Raw genomic sequence first — 18379 nt, 5'->3', positions numbered from 1 at the left:
AGCCACTCCTGGGGACCCCAAAACTCCTCCTGGGGCTCCCTGAGCCACTCTCAGGGACCCCAAAACTCCTCCCGGGGCTCCCTGACCATCCTGGGGACCCCAAAACTCCTCCCGGGGATTCTGAGCCATCCTGGGACACCCCAACGCCCTCCCCGAGGCTCCCGGGCACCGCAGCCCTTCCCGAGCCGCGCTCGGGATCCCGCAGCCCCCGAGGAGCCCCGAGGAGAACCGGGGAGAACCGGGGAGAACGGGGGAGACCCCGGGAGCCCCGGGGAGAACCGGGGAGAACCGGGGAGAACCGGGGAGAATCGAGGAGCCCCGAGGAGAACCGGGGAGCCCCCGAGGAGAACCGGGGAGCCCCCGAGGAGAATCGAGGAGAACGGGGGAGACCCCGGGAGCCCCGAGGAGAACCGAGGAGTCCCGGGGAGCCTCGGGGAGAACCGGGGAGCCCCGAGGAGAACCGGGGAGCCCCGAGCAGAACCGGGGAGAACGGGGGAGACCCCGGGAGCCCTGAGGAGAACCGAGGAGCCCCGGGGAGAACCGAGGAGTCCCGGGGAGCCCCGAGGAGCCCCCGGGAGCCCCGGGGAGAACAGGGGAGCCCCCGGGGAGAACCGAGGAGAACCGAGGAGCCCCGGGGAGCCCCCGGGAGCCCCGGGGAGAATCGAGGAGCCCCCGGGGAGAACCGAGGAGAACCGGGGAGCCCCGAGGAGCCCCAGGGAGCCCCGAGGGAACCCCGAGGAGCCCCCGGGAGCCCCGAGGATCCCCGGGGAGCCCCCGGGAGCCCCCGGGAGTCCCGAGGATCCCCGGGGAGCCCCCGGCCCCTCCGGGCCCCTCCGGGCCGGCGGGGGGCGCTGTTCCCGCGCGGGGCCGCTCCGCCCGCCGCTCTCGCTGCCCCGCCGCCATTGCCCGCCGCCGCTCGCCCCCCGCCGGCCCCGGCCGCGCCGCCCCGGCCCCGGTACCATCTCATCGGGGCTCAGGATCCCGAACTGGACTCGTTTGATGGTGCGCAGCGGGCAGGCGCTGTCGCCCGAGGGCGGCCCGCCGTGCATGGCGCCGCTGGGGCCGCGGCCTCGCGCCGCTCCGGCTGCTCGGAACCGACCCCTTCACGGAAGGGCGGGGGGAAAAGGGGTGGGGGGTGAGGGAGCGGGGAGTTTAAACCCCACCGGGGAGCCGGCGCCTCACGGAGCCTCCGGGCCGGAGCTCCCCCTCCTCCGCTCCGGCCGCTCCGCGCTCCAGGCGCGACTGAGCGCTGCGAGGCGCCGCCGCCGCCTTATATAGCCTCGGCCCCCGCGCGCCGCCGGAGGGGGCGTGGCCGGAGCGTACCAAGCGCCTCACGGGGAAAGGGGGGGGAAGAGCGGGAAAGAAAAGGAGAGACGCGGTCCCGCCACGGCCCGTGAGGCGGGCGGGCAGCGGGGCAGGCGAAGCTCCGCGTCCGCTGCCCCGCGAGCCTCTCCCGGGACGCGCCGTCGCCGGGGCGGAACCCCCAACCCCGCTGCCGGCGCGGTGGGATCGATTCATGAATAATTCATCGCAAACGCACCGCCCCCCCCAGCGGGGGCGGGGGGAGGATGGCGGAGCTTGACGGAGATCCCCGAAGTGCGGACGGGAGCGGGCGGACACGGCCGGAGAGCGACGGAAAGGATCGAATTGAGCCGGCGGTGCCCGAGCGCCGACGGAAAGAGCCGGAACTGGCCGAAGCGTTGGCGGCAGCTCTCGGCAGATGCCGAAGCGGTGGCGGAGGCCGCGGGGAGAGGCGGGAGCTGCCGGGAGCTGCCGAAGCTGAGGCGGACGGTGCCGGAAACGGCCGAGGCGCCGCTCCGGCCGCGGCCCGCGCGGCCCCGGCCTCGCCCGCCCGGCCCGGCCGCTCCCGGCGCTGCCGGCCCGGGCGCGGGCGCTGGGAAAGGCCGAGGCTTCGGGGCCTGCTCCGGAGGGGCGCTGGGGAAGGGGCCGGGCGAGGCGCTGCGCTGCTGGAGGGGCAGTCCAGGAGCGGGAAGGAGAACTTTGGGGGGGAGCGGAGGGGTTGGGGGCGGAATGAAGGGCTTGAAGGCAGAGGAGGAGGAGCGCGGGGCTATGGTTGGGGCAGGGAAGGGGCATTCAGCCAGGCAGGAGCAATCCCAGGCAAGGAGGGGGATTTGGGGGGCACGAGGGGGTTTGGGGGCACCTGGAGCAGTGAAACAGCGATTGAGGAGAGTTTGGGAGGGGCACGAAGGAGCACGGGGCCAAAAGTGGAGGGGAAAAGGAGAATTTTGGTGTTTGGGGGTCAGGGAGGAGGTTTTGGGGACAATTATGGCAAGAAAAGGGAATCTGGGGGAGAAGGGCAGAGAGGGGGGAAGGAGGAATGAAAAGTGTGTGTTGGGGGATTTTGGGGGTTCAGGGGCACAGGAGGAGAAATTTGGGGAGCAGGGGGGGATTTGGGGGGTCAGGAGTGGGGGGGCTTCCCCCGTGTCACCGGGGGAGGGGTGACGTCACGGGGCGTCACCGGGACGTGGCGTGAGCACGGCACAGCCGGACACACAAGGTGACACGAGTGTGACGCCGTGTGACGCAGCCTGAAATGGCGTGACAGCCCCACGGGGCACAGTCGGAGACAAAATGTGACAAATGTGACAGGTGACACGACTGTGACACAGCCCAAAATCGTGTGACAGCCCCACGGGGCACAGTCGAACACAAAATGTGACACAGTCTGAGGTACAACCCAAAGCCACAGTCTGACACAGCCCCACAAGGCACAGTCGGACACAAATGTGACAAATGCAACACGAGTGTGACACAGTCTGAGGTACAACCCAAAGCTGCAGCCTGACACAGCCCCACAAGGCACAGCCAGACACACAGTGTGACACATGACACGACTGTAACACAGCCTGAAATCGTGTGACAACCCCACAAGGCACAGTCGGACACAAAATGTGACAAATGTGGCACGTGACGTGAGTGTGACACAGTCTGAGGTACAACCCAAAGGTACAGCCTGACCCGTGACACATGACATGACACAACTGTGACACCACGTGACACAGCCCAAAATCGTGTGACAACCCCACACGGCACCGTCGGACATAAAACGTGACACAGTCTGAGGTACAACCCACAGCTACAGCCTGAAACACCCCCACCACGGTGACAACGCCACACGAGGTGACACCGAGGGCACGGTGACACCTGAATCCCCCACACCCTGAGCAGGATCCCCGCTACACCCAGCTGTGCCTGTTGTGGCCCTGGCATTGTTGTCCCCTGGTTTTGTCACCGTTTCGTCCCCGTTTTTGGGCTGTGGCACCATGGTTGTCTCCTCGGTTGTGCGTCACCATGTCCCCGCTCCTGTCCCTGTCTCTCTCTCTCGCTGTGTCCTTTTTTGTGTCATTGTGACGCCAAATTTGTCCCCACTTCTGTCTCCCCGTGTCCCCAGCTGCGTGTCAGTGTCACCCGTGTCTCGTGGTGTCCCCAGGTGTCACCTGTGTCTCATTGTGTCCCTTCCTGTGTCCCCTCCCATGTCACCCATGTCCCGTTGTGTCCCACTCTCATGTCACCCGTGTCTCGTGTCCCTTCCTGTGTCCCCTCCCGTGTCACCCGTGTCCCGTTGTGTCCCCTCCCGTGTCACCCGTGTCCCGTTGCGTGCTGTGCTCGTGTCCCCACCTTTGTGTCGCTTTGTCCCCCACTCGTCCCCCCCTTGTGTCCTGCTGACCCCCAGCTCCGTCCCCCGAACCGTGTCCCCACTTTTGTCACACCCCTGGCCGTGTCCCCCGTCCCCTCCGTGTCCCCCTGCCTGCCTGTGCCCCCCACTTGTGTCCCCAAATGTCCCCTTGTGTCCCCCACTCGTGTCCCCCTGTCCCCACAGCTGTGTCCCCCAAATGTCCCCTCGTGTCCCTGCCTTTGTCCCCCTGTCCCCCCCTTTTACCCCTGCTTGTGTCCCCCCCGTGTCCCCCTGATTGTCCCCCCAGCTCTGCCCCCCCCGGTGATGTCCCCCCACCACGTCCCCCTTGTCACCCTCACCCACCCCTGCTCCGGGGTGTCCCCTCCCGTGTCCCCCCCGTGTCCCCCCCAATGTCCCCCCATTTCCCACATCACGTCCCCAACGTGTCCCCCCATATCCCACGTGCTCCCCCCAACGTCCCCCCCATATCCGCCCTGTTTTCCCCCACATGTCCCCCCCCGGTGTCCCCCCCTATTCCCCTGTGTCCCCCCATATTCTCCCCAGTGTCCCCACGGTTTTCCCCCCCCATCCCCCTGGTGTCCCCCACATGTCCCCAGTGTCCCCTCTGTGTCCCCCCAGTGTCCCCCCGTTTTCCCCACCATATCCCCCCCATGTCCCCCCCTTTTCCCCACCGTGTCCCCTCCTATTCCCCCCGTGTCCCCCCCCGTGTCCCCCCCTATTCCCCCGGTATCCCCCCCCGATTTCCCCCAGGTGTCCCCCACTATTGCCCCCGTGTCCCCCCCCGTGTCCCCCCCTATTCCTACCATGTCCCCCCCTATTCCCCCGGTGTCCCCCCGGTGTCCCCCCCTATTCCCACCATGTCCCCCCCTATTCCCCCGGTGTCCCCCGGTGTCCCCCCCGTGTCCCCGCGCCGTGGGGAGGGCGGGGGGGTCCCTCCCTCCCTCCCACCCGGGGCCCAACGCGCCGCCTCCATCTTGTGCCGCCGCCGCCGCCGCCGCCGCGACATCCCCGGCCCCGGGACAGGCCCCGGTAACGACCCCCCCCCACCCCCCGGGACCCCCGCGGGGCTCCGCGACCCCCCCCAGCCCCTCCCCCCCCCCCGAGGGGTCCCCGCGCCCCCCCCGGCCCCGCTCCCGGCGCTGTCACCGCCCCGCGACCCCCGCGGGATGGGGGGGGGGGAGGGGAGGGGGGGGCAGGGCGGGGGCAACGCGACCCCCCCCCCCCGCCCTGCCCCGGGTCACGCCCACCCCCCAAAACCCCCCCGACCCCCCCCCGCACCCCCCGGAGCCTCCCCAGCCACCCTGGCAGGACCCCAAAGTGTCCCCAGGGACCCCCAAAGTGCTCCGGGACCCCCCCAAAGTACCCGCGGCCCCCCCCGCGCCCCAAAACGCCCCTCCCCCCCCCGCAGGACCCCCCCAAATCACACTCGGCCCCCCCCGGCCCCCCCAAATGCTGCTGGGGGGGGTGGACCCGGGGGGTGATGGGGGTGACACGGGGGGGGGGGTGACACGGGCGGGGGTGACACGGGGGGTGACGCGGGCGGGGGTTTGGGGGGGGCGGTGTTGTTGCGTGTTTGTGCCGGGGCGGGGGGGCCCGGGGGGGGTGTGGGGGCGCGTGTCGGGTGTCCCCGTGCGGCTGTGAGGGTGACGGGTCGGGGTGTGCATGCGGGTGTGCCAGGGCCGCGCGCGGGGGTTGTTTGTGCGTGTCCGGGTGTTTGTCTGTCTGTCTGTCTGTCCGAGCGTGTCGTGTCCGTGCGGGGCTGTGCGTGTGCGGGTGTTTGTGCATGTCTGGTTGTTTGTGTGGGCGTCTGTCTGTCTGTCCGAGTGTGTCGTGTCCGTGTGGGGCTGTGCGTGTGCAGGTGTTTGTCTGTGTGCGGGTGTTTGTGCGTGTCCAATTGTGTGTCCGTGTCAGGGCTGTGTGGGGGTTGTTTGTCCATGTCTGGTTGTTTGTGTCAAGTCCCGTATCCGGTTGTTTGGCTGTGTGCGGTTGTGCATCCGCATGAGGGTTGTTGGTGTGCGGTTGTGCGCCTGGGTGTGCTCGTGGCTGTTCACGTCCGGTTGTGTGTCACGTCCCCATGCGGTTGTGTGCCCCTGTGAGGGTTGTTTGTCTGTGGGCGGTTGTGTCTCTGCCTGTTGGGTGTCCCTCACGTTGTTGTGCGGTTGTGCGCCCATCTGAGGGTTGTATGAGGGGTTTTTGTGCAGTTGAGTGCTTGGTTGTGGTTGTATCACGTTGTTGTGCAGTTGTATGCCTGTCTGAGGTTTTTTTGCGCGGTTGAGTGTTCGTGTTTGGTTGTGTCACGTTGTTGTGTGGTTGTGTGCCCGTCTGAGGGTTGTACGAGGGGTTTTTGTGCAGTTGTACACTCAACACAGGGTTGTATGAGGAGTTTTTGTGCGGTAGTGCACCCGTCCGAGGGTCGTGTGTGTGTTCTGTGTGTGGCTGTGCCTGTACACTCGCACACCCTCCCTGCGGGCACATGTCAGCCGTCCCTGTGCAGTTGTTGGTCCACGTACAGCCGTGCCTCTGCCTGTCAGCCGTCCCTGTGCGGTTGTTGGTCCATGTACAGCCGTGCCTCTGCCTGTCAGCTGTCCCTGTGCGGTTGTCCACCCGTGCAAGGGTTGTGTAGGGGCTGTTCCTGTGCGGTTGTGCCTCTGCGTGTGGCTGTGAGCGCGTCACACCCGTGTGCAGTTGTGTCAGCGTCCGTGTGCGGTTGTGCGTCAGTTTGAGGGCTGTGTGGGGGTGGTTTTGAGTGCGGTTGTACATCCACGTTCGGTTGTGCGTCACACCCGCGCACGGCTGTGCTGTGTCCGAGCGTAACCGCGCCCCTGGGCATGGTTGTGTTCGGGTTGTGGGGCCGCATGTGTTGCTTCCGTGCGCGGTTGTTGCGTCTGACGCGTGTCACAGGTGTTGTGCGTGTGCAACAGGTGCTGTGGCTGTTGTGTGGGTGTGTCACCTGTGTGTGTGTGCAGGTGTGTGTGCCACACCTGTCTGTGTGTGTCACACCTGTCTGCGTGTGTCAGTGTCACACCTGTCCGTGTCACACCTGTCTGTGTATGTCACACCTGTGTCTGTCACACCTGTCCATGCACATCACACCTGTATCACACCTGTCCATGTGTATCACACTTGTCTGTGCGTGTCACACCTGTCCGTGTCACACCTGTCCGTGTCACACTTGTCTGTGTGTGTTTGTCACAGCTGTCCATGTCACACCTGCCTGTGTCACATCTGTCTGTGTATGTCACACCTGTCCGTGTGTGTCACACCTGTCCGTGCCTGTCACACCTGTGTGTATCACACCTGTCTGTGTGTGTTTGTCACACCTGTCCGTGTGTGTCACACCTGTCCGTGTGTGTCACACCTGTCCGTGTGTGTCACACCTGTCTGTGTGTGTCACTGTGTCACACCTGTCCGTGTCACACCTGTCTGTCCGTGTGTGTCACACCTGTCTGTGTGTGTCACACCTGTCTGTGTGTGTCACTGTGTCACACCTGTCCGTGTCTGTCACACCTGTCCGTGTCACACCTGTCCGTGTGTGTCACACCTGTCCGTGTGTGTCACACCTGTCCGTGCTGTCCTGCCCCCCCCCCGTCCCTTCCCGCCCGTGTCGCGCGGACAGTTCCGCGTTCCCCCTTGACCCCGCCCCTTTCTGACCACGCCCCTTTCTGACCACGCTCCTTTCTGACCACGCCCCTTTCTGACCACGCCCCTTTCTGACCACGCCCCTTTCCATCCCGCCCATTTGACCGCGCTCCTTTCTGACCACGCCCCTTTTCTGGCCCCGCCCCCTCAGCCTCCGCCCGCTCCTCCGACACCGCCCGCGGCAGGACGGGGCCCGGTGACGTCACTCCCAGCCCAGCCAATGAGCATCCAGGTGAGCCCGTGACGTCAGCGGCGCGCGCTGCCGTTAGCGCGGGATGGGCGTGGCCTCCGGGGGGCGGGTGGGCGTGGCCCGGCGCTCCCAGCCCCCTGATTGGCCGCAGGCGAAGGGTGTGTCCGGGGGTGGGGGAGGGGCGGCTGTTCCCATGGTAACGGCGGGGTGACACTCCCCCCTCCCCCCGGTGACGTCACGGACGGGACGCCGCTGTCAGGCGGCTCCGGGGGTACCTGGGGGGGCGGGGAGGGGGGGAGGGGTGGGTGTTCCCCCCTCCCCCCCCCCGTGACACTCGGGGCTTGTTCCGGGGGTGGGGGAGGGGTTTGGGGGGGTCCGGGGGTGGGGGAGGGGTGGGGGATGGGGGGGGGTCCCGCCGCCTTTTCCTCGCCCCCCCCAAATCCCTCCCCCTCCCCCCCACCCCGTGCGGTTCCGGTTGTAGCATCAGGTTGTCCCCGCCCCCCCACCTGCGTCACCTCCCCGCCCCCCCAGGTGTCCCCACCCCCCATAACGTCACCTAGATGACGTCACGAGGGGCCCCGCCCCCTCCCGGTGACGTCATGCCTCCGCAGTGACGTAACAGCCCTCCCCTCGCAGGGACAACCGGCCCTGACCCCGTGACGTCACTCTCCCACGTGATGACGTCACACCCGTCCCTTTGCTGTGACGGTGACGTCACCTCGGGGAATCCCTCGCTGTCACCTTGTCACCCGAGTTCGGGTGTTGTGACCCCTCCGATAGCCTTGGGTACCCCTAAATCCGGCTGTTTTACATCCAAATCTGGGTGTTCCTCCCCAAATCCGGGTGTTCCCCCCCAAATCCAGGTGTTTTACACCCAAAATCCAGGTGTTCCCCTTCAAATCCAGGTGTTTCCCCCAAATCCAGGTGTTCCCCCATAAATCCGGGTGTTTCACCCCAAATCTGGGTTTTCTACACCCAAACCTGAGTGTTCCCCACCAAATCCCGATGTTCCCCCCAATTCTGGGTGTTCCTCCCCTAATCTGAATGTTTTACACCCAAATCTGGGTGTTCCCCCCTAATCCAGGTGTTTTACACCCAAATCTCGGTGTTTTACCCCAAATCCAGGTGTTCCCCCCCAAACCTGGGTGTTTCACCCCAAATCTGGGTGTTCTGTCCCAAAATCCGGATGTTTCCCCCAAATCCAGGTGTTTCATCCAAAATCTGTGTTTTTTACAACCAAATCTGGGTGCTTCACCCCAAATCTTGGTATTTCTCCCCAAATCTGGGTATTTTACACCCAAATCTCAGTGTTCTCCCCCAATTCTGGGTGTTCTGTCAAAAATCTGTGTGTTTCATCCAAAATCCGGGTGTTCCCCCCCCAAACCCCGGTGCTTTACCCCAAATCCGGATATTTCACCCCAAACCCCTGTGTTCCCCCCCAATCCGTGTGTTTCATTCCAAATCCGGGTGTTTCCCCACAAACCCCGGTGTTCCCCCCCCAGGAGGCCCGGCCGGCTGTGACCCCCCCCCGAGGACCCCCGGAGCTGCAACACCCAGTCCATGAGGGCCCCGCGCACAGGTGGGGACGGGGGGTACTGGGAGATACTGGGTGGCACTGGGGGATACTGGGAGGGCACTGGGGGATACTGGGGGATACTGGGGGGCACTGGGAGGGCACTGGGGGATACTGGGAGATACTGGGAGGCACTGGGGGATACTGGGGGATATTGGGAGGGCACTGGGGGATACTGGGGGGCACTGGGAGGATACTGGGGGATACTGGGAGGCACTGGGGGGATACTGGGAGGGCACTGGGGGATACTGGAGGGCACTGGGGGGATACTGGGAGGCACTGGGGGATACTGGGGAATACTGGAGGGCACTGGGGGGTACTGGGGGGCACTGGGAGGGCACCGGGAGGGACTGGGGGATACTGGGGGCACTGGGAGGGACTGGGAGGCACTGGGGGATACTGGGAGGGCACTGGGGGATACTGGGAGGCACTGGGAGGCACTGGTAGGGACTGGGGGATACTGGGGGGCACTGGGAGGGCACTGGGAGGCACTGGGGGATACTGGGAGGTACTGGGAGGGCACTGGGAAGGCACCGGGAGGGACTGGGGGATACTGGGAGGCACTGGGGGATACTGGGAGGCACTGGGGAATACTGGGGGGCACTGGGAGGGCACTGGGAGGGACTGGGGGATACTGGGGGGCACTGGGAGGCACTGGGGGATACTGGGAGGCACTGGGGAATACTGGGGGGCACTGGCAGGGCACTGGGAGGGACTGGGGGATACTGGGGGGCACTGGGAGGCACTGGGGGATACTGGGAGGGACTGGGGGATACTGGGAGGGCATTGGGAGGGACTGGGAGGCACTGGGGGATACTGGGAGGGCACTGGGAAGGCATTGGGAGGGACTGGGAGGGACTGGGGGATACTGGGGAGCACTGGGGGACGCTCTGGTCTCCTCCCGGTGGTTCCGCCCCCGCTCCCCCCGCGGTTCCCGGTGGTTCCGCCCCCGCTCCCCCCGCGGTTCCTCCCCGGTGGTTCGGTCCCAGCCGCCATTTTGAGCCGCCTCGGGCCGGGCGGGCCCCGACACAAAATGGCGGCGGCGGGCCCGGGACAGGGACAGGCACGCGAAAAAACCCACAGGGACCACAAAAAAACCTCAAAAAACCCCACAGAAACCCCAAAAAACCCACAGAGACACCAAAAAGCCCCCAAAAAACCCCACAGGGACCCCAAAAAAACCCCAAAAAACCCCACAGAGACCCCAAAAAACCCACAGGGGCCCCAAAAAAACCCCAAGAAACCCCACAGAGACCCCAAGAATCTCCGCAAAACTCCACAGAGACCCCAAAGCCCCACAGGGACCCCAGGACAGGGGACAGTGAACAATGAAGCGACACCAAAACCCCAGAATGACCCCAAATATTGAACCGGGTGTCTGGGTTACCCCAAACCATGGCCCCGAGCACTCAGGGGACCCCAATAAGGACCCAGGTGACCCCAAATTGTGAACCAGGTGTCTGGGTGGCCCCAAATAAGAACCCAGGTGACCCCAAACTGCAGCTATGCCCACCCAGGTGATGCCAAATAAGAACTCAGGTGACCCCAAACCACAGCCCCACCCACCCAGGTGACCCCAAACCATGAACCAGGTGTCTGGGTGATCCCAAACCGCGTCCCCGCCCGCCCAGGTGACCCCAAATAAGAATCCGGGTGACCCCAAACCGCGTCCCCACCCGCCCAGGTGACCCCAAACCATGAACCAGGTGTCTGGGTGATCCCAAACCGCGTCCCCGCCCGTCCAGGTGACCTCAAATAAGAGCCCCGGTGACCCCAAATAAAGACCAGGTGACCCCAAACGTGGCCCTGCCCACCCAGGTGACCCCAAATAAGAACCCAGATGACCCCAAACCATGGCCCCACCCACCCAGGTGACCCCAAATAAAGACCAGGTGACCCCCAAACGTGGCCCCAACCACCCAGGTGATCCCAAATAAAGACCAGGTGACCCCAAACGTGGCTCCACCCACCCAGGTGACCCCAAATAAAGACCAGGTGACCCCAATCATGTCCCCACCCACCCAGGTGACCCCAAACCATGAACCGGGTGTCTGGGTGACCCCAAACCGCGGCCCCACCCACGCAGGTGACCCCAAATAAGAACCCAGGTGACCCCAAATGTGGCCCCACCTACCCAGGTGACCCCAAATAAAGACCAGGTGACCCCAAACATGGCCCCAACCACCCGGGTGACCCCAAATAAGAACCCAGATGACCCCAAACCATGGCCCTGCCCGCCCAGGTGACCCCAAATAAGAACCCAGGTGACCCCAAACCGCGTGCCCGCCCGCCCAGGTGACCCCGCGTGTCCCCCGCAGGTGGCCGGCGCGGGGATGGCTCCGGTCGTGGAGGTGTCGGACGCCGGGCACTGCCGGGCGCTGCTGCTGGAGCTGAACGAGCAGCGCCTGCGGGGGCAGTTCTGCGACGTCACCATCATCGCCGAGGACACCAAATTCCGCGCCCATAAGAACGTCTTGGCCGCCTCCAGCCCTTTCTTCAAGCGAGCGCTGGCCCAGGAGCCCGCCTGCCCCTCGCCCGCCCAGGTGCTGGAGCTGCCGGGCGTCCAGGCCGGCGTCTTCTCCGACGTCCTCAACTTCATCTACAACTCGCGCCTGGCCGTGCCGTCGCCGGCGGCCGCGCGGGCGCTGGGGGCCGTGGGCCGGCGCCTCGGCATCCCCTCGCTGCAGGGCCTGGAGGCCGGGCCCGCTCCCCCTCCGGCGCCGCGGGACATGAACGGCGCCTGGAGCCCGCCGGCGCCCGCCGCCGAGCCGGCGAGCTCGGCGCGGCCCGGCCAGGCGGGCGAGGGCGCGGCGGCGGACGAGGCGGAGGCGTCGGCGCTGCGGTGCGGGCTGTGCGGGCGCGGCTTCGGCTCGGCGGCGGCGCTGGGCTTCCACGCCAAGCTGCACCGCGGGCGCCGCGGGCTGTGCTGCCGGCACTGCGGCAAGAGCTTCATCCACGTCAAGCGCCTGCAGACGCACGAGGTCGGCTGCCGCGACGGCGGCGACGCCGACGCCGCCGGTACCGACGGCGCCGTCTCCAGCGGTGCCGCCGCCGCCGCCGCGACGACGACGACGACGACGACGGCCGGCGCCGCGGCGGCGCCGAGAGCGGCCAAGAAGGCGCTGCTGCTGCGGCACCGCGCGCTGGAGCCCGGCGCGGAGCAGGAGCCGCTGGTGAAGGTGGTGGACGGGCAGGTGCTGTACCTGTGCGGCGTCTGCCAGCGCTCCTACATGACGCTGTCCAGCCTGAAGCGCCACGCCAACGTCCACTCGTGGCGCCGCAAGTACCCGTGCCGCTACTGCGACAAGGTGTTCGCGCTGGCCGAGTACCGCACCAAGCACGAGGTGTGGCACACGGGCGAGCGCCGCTACCAGTGCATCTTCTGCTGGGACACCTTCGTCACCTACTACAACCTCAAGACGCACCAAAAAGCCTTCCACGGCATCAGTCCGGGGCTCATCGCCTCCGAGAAGACGCCCAACGGCGGCTACCGGCCCAAGCTCAACGCGCTCAAGCTCTACCGCCTGCTGCCCATGCGGGCCAACAAGCGCCCCTACAAGACCTACAGCCAAGGCGCCGTGCCCGACGGGGCCGCGCCCGCGCCGGCCGCCGCACCGGGGGACGCCGGGGCCGCCGCCTTCCCGCCGGCGGCGCCGCCGCGGCCGGAGCCCGCCTCGGTCATCGCCTACGGCCGCGCGGCGCCCTCGGTCATCGTGCGCGGCGGCGGCGGCAGCGGCGCCGCCTCGGTCATCGCCTACAACGGCCGGGCGGGCGAGGAGGCGCCGGGAGCGCCCGAGGCGCCGGCGGCCGCGCCGGTGACGCCGGCGGTGCCCATCAAGAAGCAGGTGCTGCGGGAATACATCGAGGCGCAGCGCGCGGCCGCCGAGGGCGCGGCCGCCGAGGCCGCCGCCGCCGCCGCGCCGCAGAACCCCGCCGGGGCAGGCCGCACCATGACCTACGTGGCCAAGCCGGCGTACGCGGGCTCGGCGGCGGCGGGCGAGGGGCTGTGCCAGATCACCGTGCGCATCGGCGAGGAGGCCATCGTCAAGCGCCGCATCTCCGGCACCGACCTGCGCGGCGACGGCGCCGAGGAGCGCCGCGGCGATGACGACAGCGACGCCGAGGACCGGCTCTGGCGGCCCTACTACTCCTACAAGCCCAAGAGGAAGGCGGGCGGCACCGCCGCGGCCGCCGCCGGCGCCGCCAAGAAGCCGCGGTGGCGGCGCAAGCTGCGCTCGCTGCGGCGCGCGCCGGGCGACGACGGCGACGACGGGCGGCAGCGCGGGGACGCCGCGCGGCGCCGGGAGCGGCAGCACCCGTGCCGGGTGTGCGGGAAGAGCTTCCCGGCGCTGCGCAAGCTGCGGAAGCACCAGCGGGGACACGAGGCGGCGCCGGCGGGGACACCGGGGACGCCGGGCACGGCGCCGGGCCGCGTGGGGCGGCGGCCGTCGCTGCGCTTCACCTGCCCCACCTGCGCCAAGGTGTGCAAGACGGCGGCCGCGCTCAGCCGCCACGCCCAGCGGCACCGGCGCCGCGCGCCGGGGTCGCCGACGGGGTCAGCGCCGGGGTCACCGGGGTCAGCGCCGGGGTCAGCGCCGGGGTCACCGGGGTCACCGCCGGGGTCACCGCCGGGGTCACCGCCGGGGTCACCGGCGCCTCCCACGGTCATCGCCTACACCCCACCAGCGGCGGATAGAGGGGGGGTCCCGGTGTCCCCCGGTGTCACCAGCGCGGTGCCGCCGGCCCCGGGTGACACCGGCGGGGTTGACGCCGGCGGGGGTGACCCAAGGGGTGACCCAGGGGGTGACAGAGGGGGTGACCCCGCGGGTGACCCCGCGGGTGACCCCGGGGCCGCCCCCGCCGCGGCGTTCCCGGTGCAGGAGCAGCCGCTGGCGCTGCTCCGCCGGGCCCCGGGGGGGGACCCCGAGCTCGGGGAGGCGCCCGGGGCCGGTTTGGGGGTGGGGGACGGGGGGGGGGCACCGCGGGGGGGTCCCCGCGCCCCCCCCGGCCCTGCCCCCGCCCCCGGCCCGTTCCCGCTGCCCTTCGGGCCCCGCTTGGTCGCCGCCTTCCCCTTCCCCTTCCCCCTCCCCCTCGCCCTCGTCCTCCCCGAGCCCGAGCGCGGCTTCCTCGGCGGTGGGGGAGGGGCGGGGGGGGCGCCCCTCCCCGCCCCCACCCCCAGCACGGCCCCCCCCACTTTTGGCTTCCCCGGTGGGGGAGGGGAGCGGCCCCGGCAGGCGGGGGGGGGCACCTGAGGGGTGGGGGAGGGGAGGGAATGGGGGGGGGTGCCCCATGGAGGGGGGGAGGGGCTCTGGAGGAGTTTTGGGGGGGGGCCCGGAGGTGAGGGGGGGTCCCTGCCCCGCGTTGGGGGGACTGGAGGGGGGTGGGGGTCCCACAGAGGTGGGGGGACCCCCATAATGGGGGGGGGCCTCCCATGGGCCCCATAGGAGTTGAGGGATCCCTTAAAATTTGGGGGGGGGCCATAAAATTTGGGGTCCCCAAAAGTGGTTGAGGATCCCCATAAATTTTGGGGGAGAGGGTCCAACAGAGGTTTATGGACACCATGGAAGTTGAGGGGGGGTCCCAGAAATGTTGGGGAGGTCCCCAAAATCTTGGGGGGGGGGGGTCCCCTGGGAAATGGGGACCCCCGTGGAATTTGGGAGGGGCCACAGGGACCAGTTTGGGACTGGGGGGGGCACTGGGGGCACTGGGAGGTGGGAGGGGCTTCCAGTCACCCCAAATTTGGGGGGGGGAGAGAAGGGGTCTGAGCCCCCCCCCCGAGCACAGGGACCCCCCCAAAACAGCAAAGACCCCCAAAATCAGCCCCTCCCCCTCTCCAAAGCCCCTCCCCCAATATTCGGGGCCCGCCCCCCCCCCCCGCAGCGTTTTGCACCCCCGAAGGGGCCCCTCCCCCACCACAGGGCCCCTCCCCCACCACAGGGGTCCCTCCCCTCCCCCCCGAGCCGGGGCCCCCCCCACTATCCCGGGGCCCCCCAAAATCCCGACCCCCCCCCCCCCCCCATCGGCACCTTATCGGCATCGCAGCGACATTCCAGCCCCGGGGCGGGGGAGGGGCGCGCGTGCAAGGGGAGTGTGCAAGGGGGGCCCTCGTGCGATGGTGAGCGTGCAAGGGGGGCTTTGTGAAGACTCGAGTGTGCAAATGGGTCCCTGTGCGATTCTGAGCGTGCCAAGGAATCCTCATTCTCTTGTGAGTGTGCAAATGGCTCTCCATGCCGTGGTGAGTGTGTAAATGGCTCCCCGTGCCATGGTGAGTGTGCAAATGGGTCCATGTGCGATTCTGAGTGTGCAAAGGAATCCTCATTCAGTTTTGAGTGTGCAAATGGCTCCCTATGCCGTGGTGAGTGTGCAAGGCCCACCCTCGTGCAATTCTGAGCGTGCAAATGGCTCCCCGTGCAGTTGTGAGTGTGCAAATGGGTCCCCGTGTGATGGTCAGTGTGCAAAGGACTCCTCATTCAGTTGTGAGTGTGCAAGGGGGTCCCCGTGCAGTTGTGAGTGTGCAAATGGCTCCCCTTGCCATAGTGAGCGTGCAAATGGCTCCCTGTGCAGTTGTGAGTGTGCAAGGCCCGCCCCTTCCCCGCCGCCCTCGTGCCCCGCTCGGCGCTGGGGGTGACCCTCGTGCAAAGCCCCCCTTGCACACCCGCCCGACCCCCCTTGCACACCCAGGGCCCCCCGCGCTCCCTTGCACGCCCGCCCACGCCCACGCTCACGCTCCGTCACCGCCGCCAGGGGGCCTCGCACGAGGGGGGCGGGCGTGCAAGGGTCCGCGCTGAGCGAGCAAATCCGCGTGCAAGGGTTGCCCGCGTGCAAGGATCCGTGTGCGAGTGAGAAAATCTGCGTGCGAGGGACGTTCCTCGTGCAAGGACCCACGTGCAAAAACCTTGTCCTCGTGCAAGGATCCCTGTGCAAGAACCCTCGTGCAAGGGACGCTCCTCGTGCGAGGACGCTCGTGCAAGGATCCACGTGCAAGATTCTTCCACACGCGAGGATCCTCCTCGTGCAAGGAACGTCCTCACGCAAAATTCTGCGTGCAAGGCACATCCTCGTGCAAGGATCCACGTGCAAGATTCTTGCTGCAAGGACAATGCTTGTGCAAGGATCCACGTGCAAGGCACATCCTCGTGCGAGGATCCACGTGCAAGATTCCTGCTGCAAGGACGATGCTTGTGCAAGGATCCACGTGCAAGGCACGTCCTCGTGCAAGGACCCACCTCACGCAAAGCCCTCGTGGGGGGTTCTTCCACGTGCGAGGATCCTGGTGTGCAAAGAGCGTGTGCAAGGATTCTCGTGCGAGGGACGTTCCACGTGCGAGGGTCCTCGTGCAAGGACCCTCCTCGTGCAAAGCGCGCGTGCAAGACTCCACCGCGTGCAAGGATCCTCCTCGTGCAAGAACCTCCTTGTGCAAAGTGTGTGCAAGCATCCACGTGCAAACATGATCCTTGTGCAAGGATGATCCACATGCAAGGATGATCCTCGTGCAAGGATCCTTGTGCAAGATTCTTCCATGTGCAAGAACCCTCCATGTGCAAGGATGATCCTCGTGCAAAGCCTGCATGCAAGGATCCACGTGCAAGATTCCTCCATGTGCAAGGATCCTCCATGTGCAAGGATGAGCCTCGTGCAAGGACCCTCCTTGTGCGAGAGCCCTCATGCAAAGTGTGTGTGCAAGGATCCACGTGCAAGATTCCTCCACGTGCAAGGATCATCCTCGTGCAAGGATCCTCGTGCAACGCGCGTGTGCAAGAATGATCCTCGTGCAAGGATCCACGTGCAAAGCGCGCGTGCAAGGATCCACGTGCAAGATTCCTCCACGTGCAAGGATGATCCTCGTGCAAGGATCCTTGTGCAAAGCGCGTGTGCAAGAATGATCCTCGTGCAAGGATCCACGTGCAAAGCGCGCGTGCAAGGATCCATGTGCAAGATTCCTCCACGTGCAAGGATGATCCTCGTGCAAGGATCCACGTGCAAAGCGCGCGTGCAGGTATGATCCATGTGCAAGGATGATCCTCGTGCAAAGCGTGCGTGCAAGGATCCACGTGCAAGGATGATCCTCGTGCAAGGCCCCTCCCCCTCCCCTCCCCCCGCGGCCCCTCCCCCCTTTTGCACTTTCGCGGCCGCGTTCGCTACTGACTGACCCCCCCGCCCCTCCCCCCCGGTGTCCCCTCCCCCTCAATGTCCCCTCCCCCCCCCGGTGTCCCCTCCCCCCTCCCGCGCGCACTTTAGGGGGAAAAGCGACCGGAAAAGGCAAAAAAAGGAGCGGGAAAAGGGAAAAGTGACAAAAACCCCACGGGGGGGGGAGGGGACACGGGGGGGGAGGGGACACGGGGACATCAGCGGGCGGGGGTGGCACCAAAAATGGGGTGGCACCACCCGGGGGACACCGAGGGGGTGACGTCAGTGGGGGGAGTCCCCAAGGGGTGGCCCTGGGGGTGTCACCTGCGTGGGGTGGCCTCCCCTGGAGGTGTCCCTGGAGGTGGCTTCCGTGGGGGATGTCCCCAAGGGGTGTCCCCAAGGGGGGACCATGATGGTGACCTTGGTGGCCTCCACTGGAGGTGTCCCTGGAGGTGGCTTCCGTGGGGGATGTCCCCAAGGGGTGTCCCCAAGGAGATGGCCCTGTCCCCACTGGCATGTCCCCAAGGGGTGGCTCTGATGGTGACCCTGGTGGCCTCCCCTGGAGGTGTCCCTGGAGGTGGCTTCCATGGGGGATGTCCCCAAGGGGATGTCCCCAAGGGGGGACCATGATGGTGACCCTGGTGGCCTCCCCTGGAGGTGTCCTTGGAGGTGGTTTCCATGGGGGATGTCCCCAAGGGGTGTCCCCAAGGGGTGTCCCCAAGGAGATGGCCCTGTCCCCACTGGCATGTCCCCAAGGGGGGACCATGATGGTGACCCTGGTGGCCTCCCCTGGAGGTGTCCTTGGAGGTGGCTTCCGTGGGGGATGTCCCCAAGGGGATGTCCCCAAGGGGTGGCTCTGATGGTGACCCTGGTGGCCTCCCCTGGAGGTGTCCTTGGAGGTGGCTTCCGTGGGGGATGTCCCCAAGGAGATGGCCCTGTCCCCACTGGGATGTCCCCAAGGGGGGGGCCCTGTCCCCACCGAGGTGACCCCACGGATGTCCCCACGTCCCCCCCGGGATGTCCCCACGGCGTCCGTCCCCTCGGGGGTGTCCCCGCGGGGGGGTGGCAGCGGTGACAAATGTCCACTATTTATCTGCATCAGTGAGTGTTAGAGACGCCAATAAACACCGTAGAGCTGAGCTGGCCGCGGGGACAGCGCGGGGAGCTGGGGACACTGGGGGGTTGGGGACAC

At 67.0% G+C, this 18379-nt stretch overlaps 2 protein-coding genes across 8 annotated transcripts in view; one reads left to right on the top strand and one right to left on the bottom strand.

The window, feature by feature from the left end:
• POLR2A (RNA polymerase II subunit A) overlaps positions 1-1239 on the bottom strand; it is a 33357-nt gene extending 32118 nt beyond the window's left edge. For both annotated transcript variants that reach the window (XM_085564234.1, XM_085564235.1), the window contains exon 1: positions 960-1239. In XM_085564234.1, coding sequence (XP_085420360.1) covers positions 960-1049 — 90 coding nt within the window. In that variant the 5' untranslated portion in view covers positions 1050-1239. The remainder of the gene's footprint in view (positions 1-959) is intronic.
• Positions 1240-4595: 3356 nt separating this feature from the next.
• ZBTB4 (zinc finger and BTB domain containing 4) lies at positions 4596-18326 on the top strand. Of its 6 annotated transcripts, none has more exons than XR_014950697.1 (5): positions 4596-4687; positions 7449-7529; positions 8990-9066; positions 11379-16186; positions 16218-18326. XR_014950697.1 is itself a non-coding variant. In XM_085564334.1 (4 exons), exon 4 carries the CDS (start codon positions 11394-11396, stop codon positions 14310-14312), a length of 2919 nt encoding a protein of 972 aa, XP_085420460.1. In that variant the 5' UTR covers positions 4596-4687; positions 7449-7529; positions 8990-9066; positions 11379-11393; the 3' UTR covers positions 14313-18326. The 6 variants fall into 6 exon arrangements, 2 of the variants coding, with proteins under 2 accessions (XP_085420460.1, XP_085420461.1); XR_014950699.1 differs by having other exon boundaries at positions 11379-17548; positions 17857-18326; XR_014950698.1 differs by having other exon boundaries at positions 11379-17548; positions 17765-18326.
• Positions 18327-18379: the final 53 nt, after the last annotated feature.

This window comes from Lonchura striata, chromosome 32, assembly GCF_050655825.1.
Source record: "Lonchura striata isolate lonStrDom1 chromosome 32, ASM5065582v1, whole genome shotgun sequence".
NCBI lineage: Eukaryota > Metazoa > Chordata > Aves > Passeriformes > Estrildidae > Lonchura > Lonchura striata.
Note: the sequence above shows the minus strand (reverse complement) of the source record. Positions and strands in the feature narration are given on the sequence as shown.

What these genes read in the sequence shown, in the direction of transcription:
- ZBTB4 (XM_085564334.1), top strand. Translation starts at nt 11,394, where the DNA reads ATGGCTCCGGTCGTGGAGGTGTCGGACGCCGGGCACTGCCGGGCGCTG.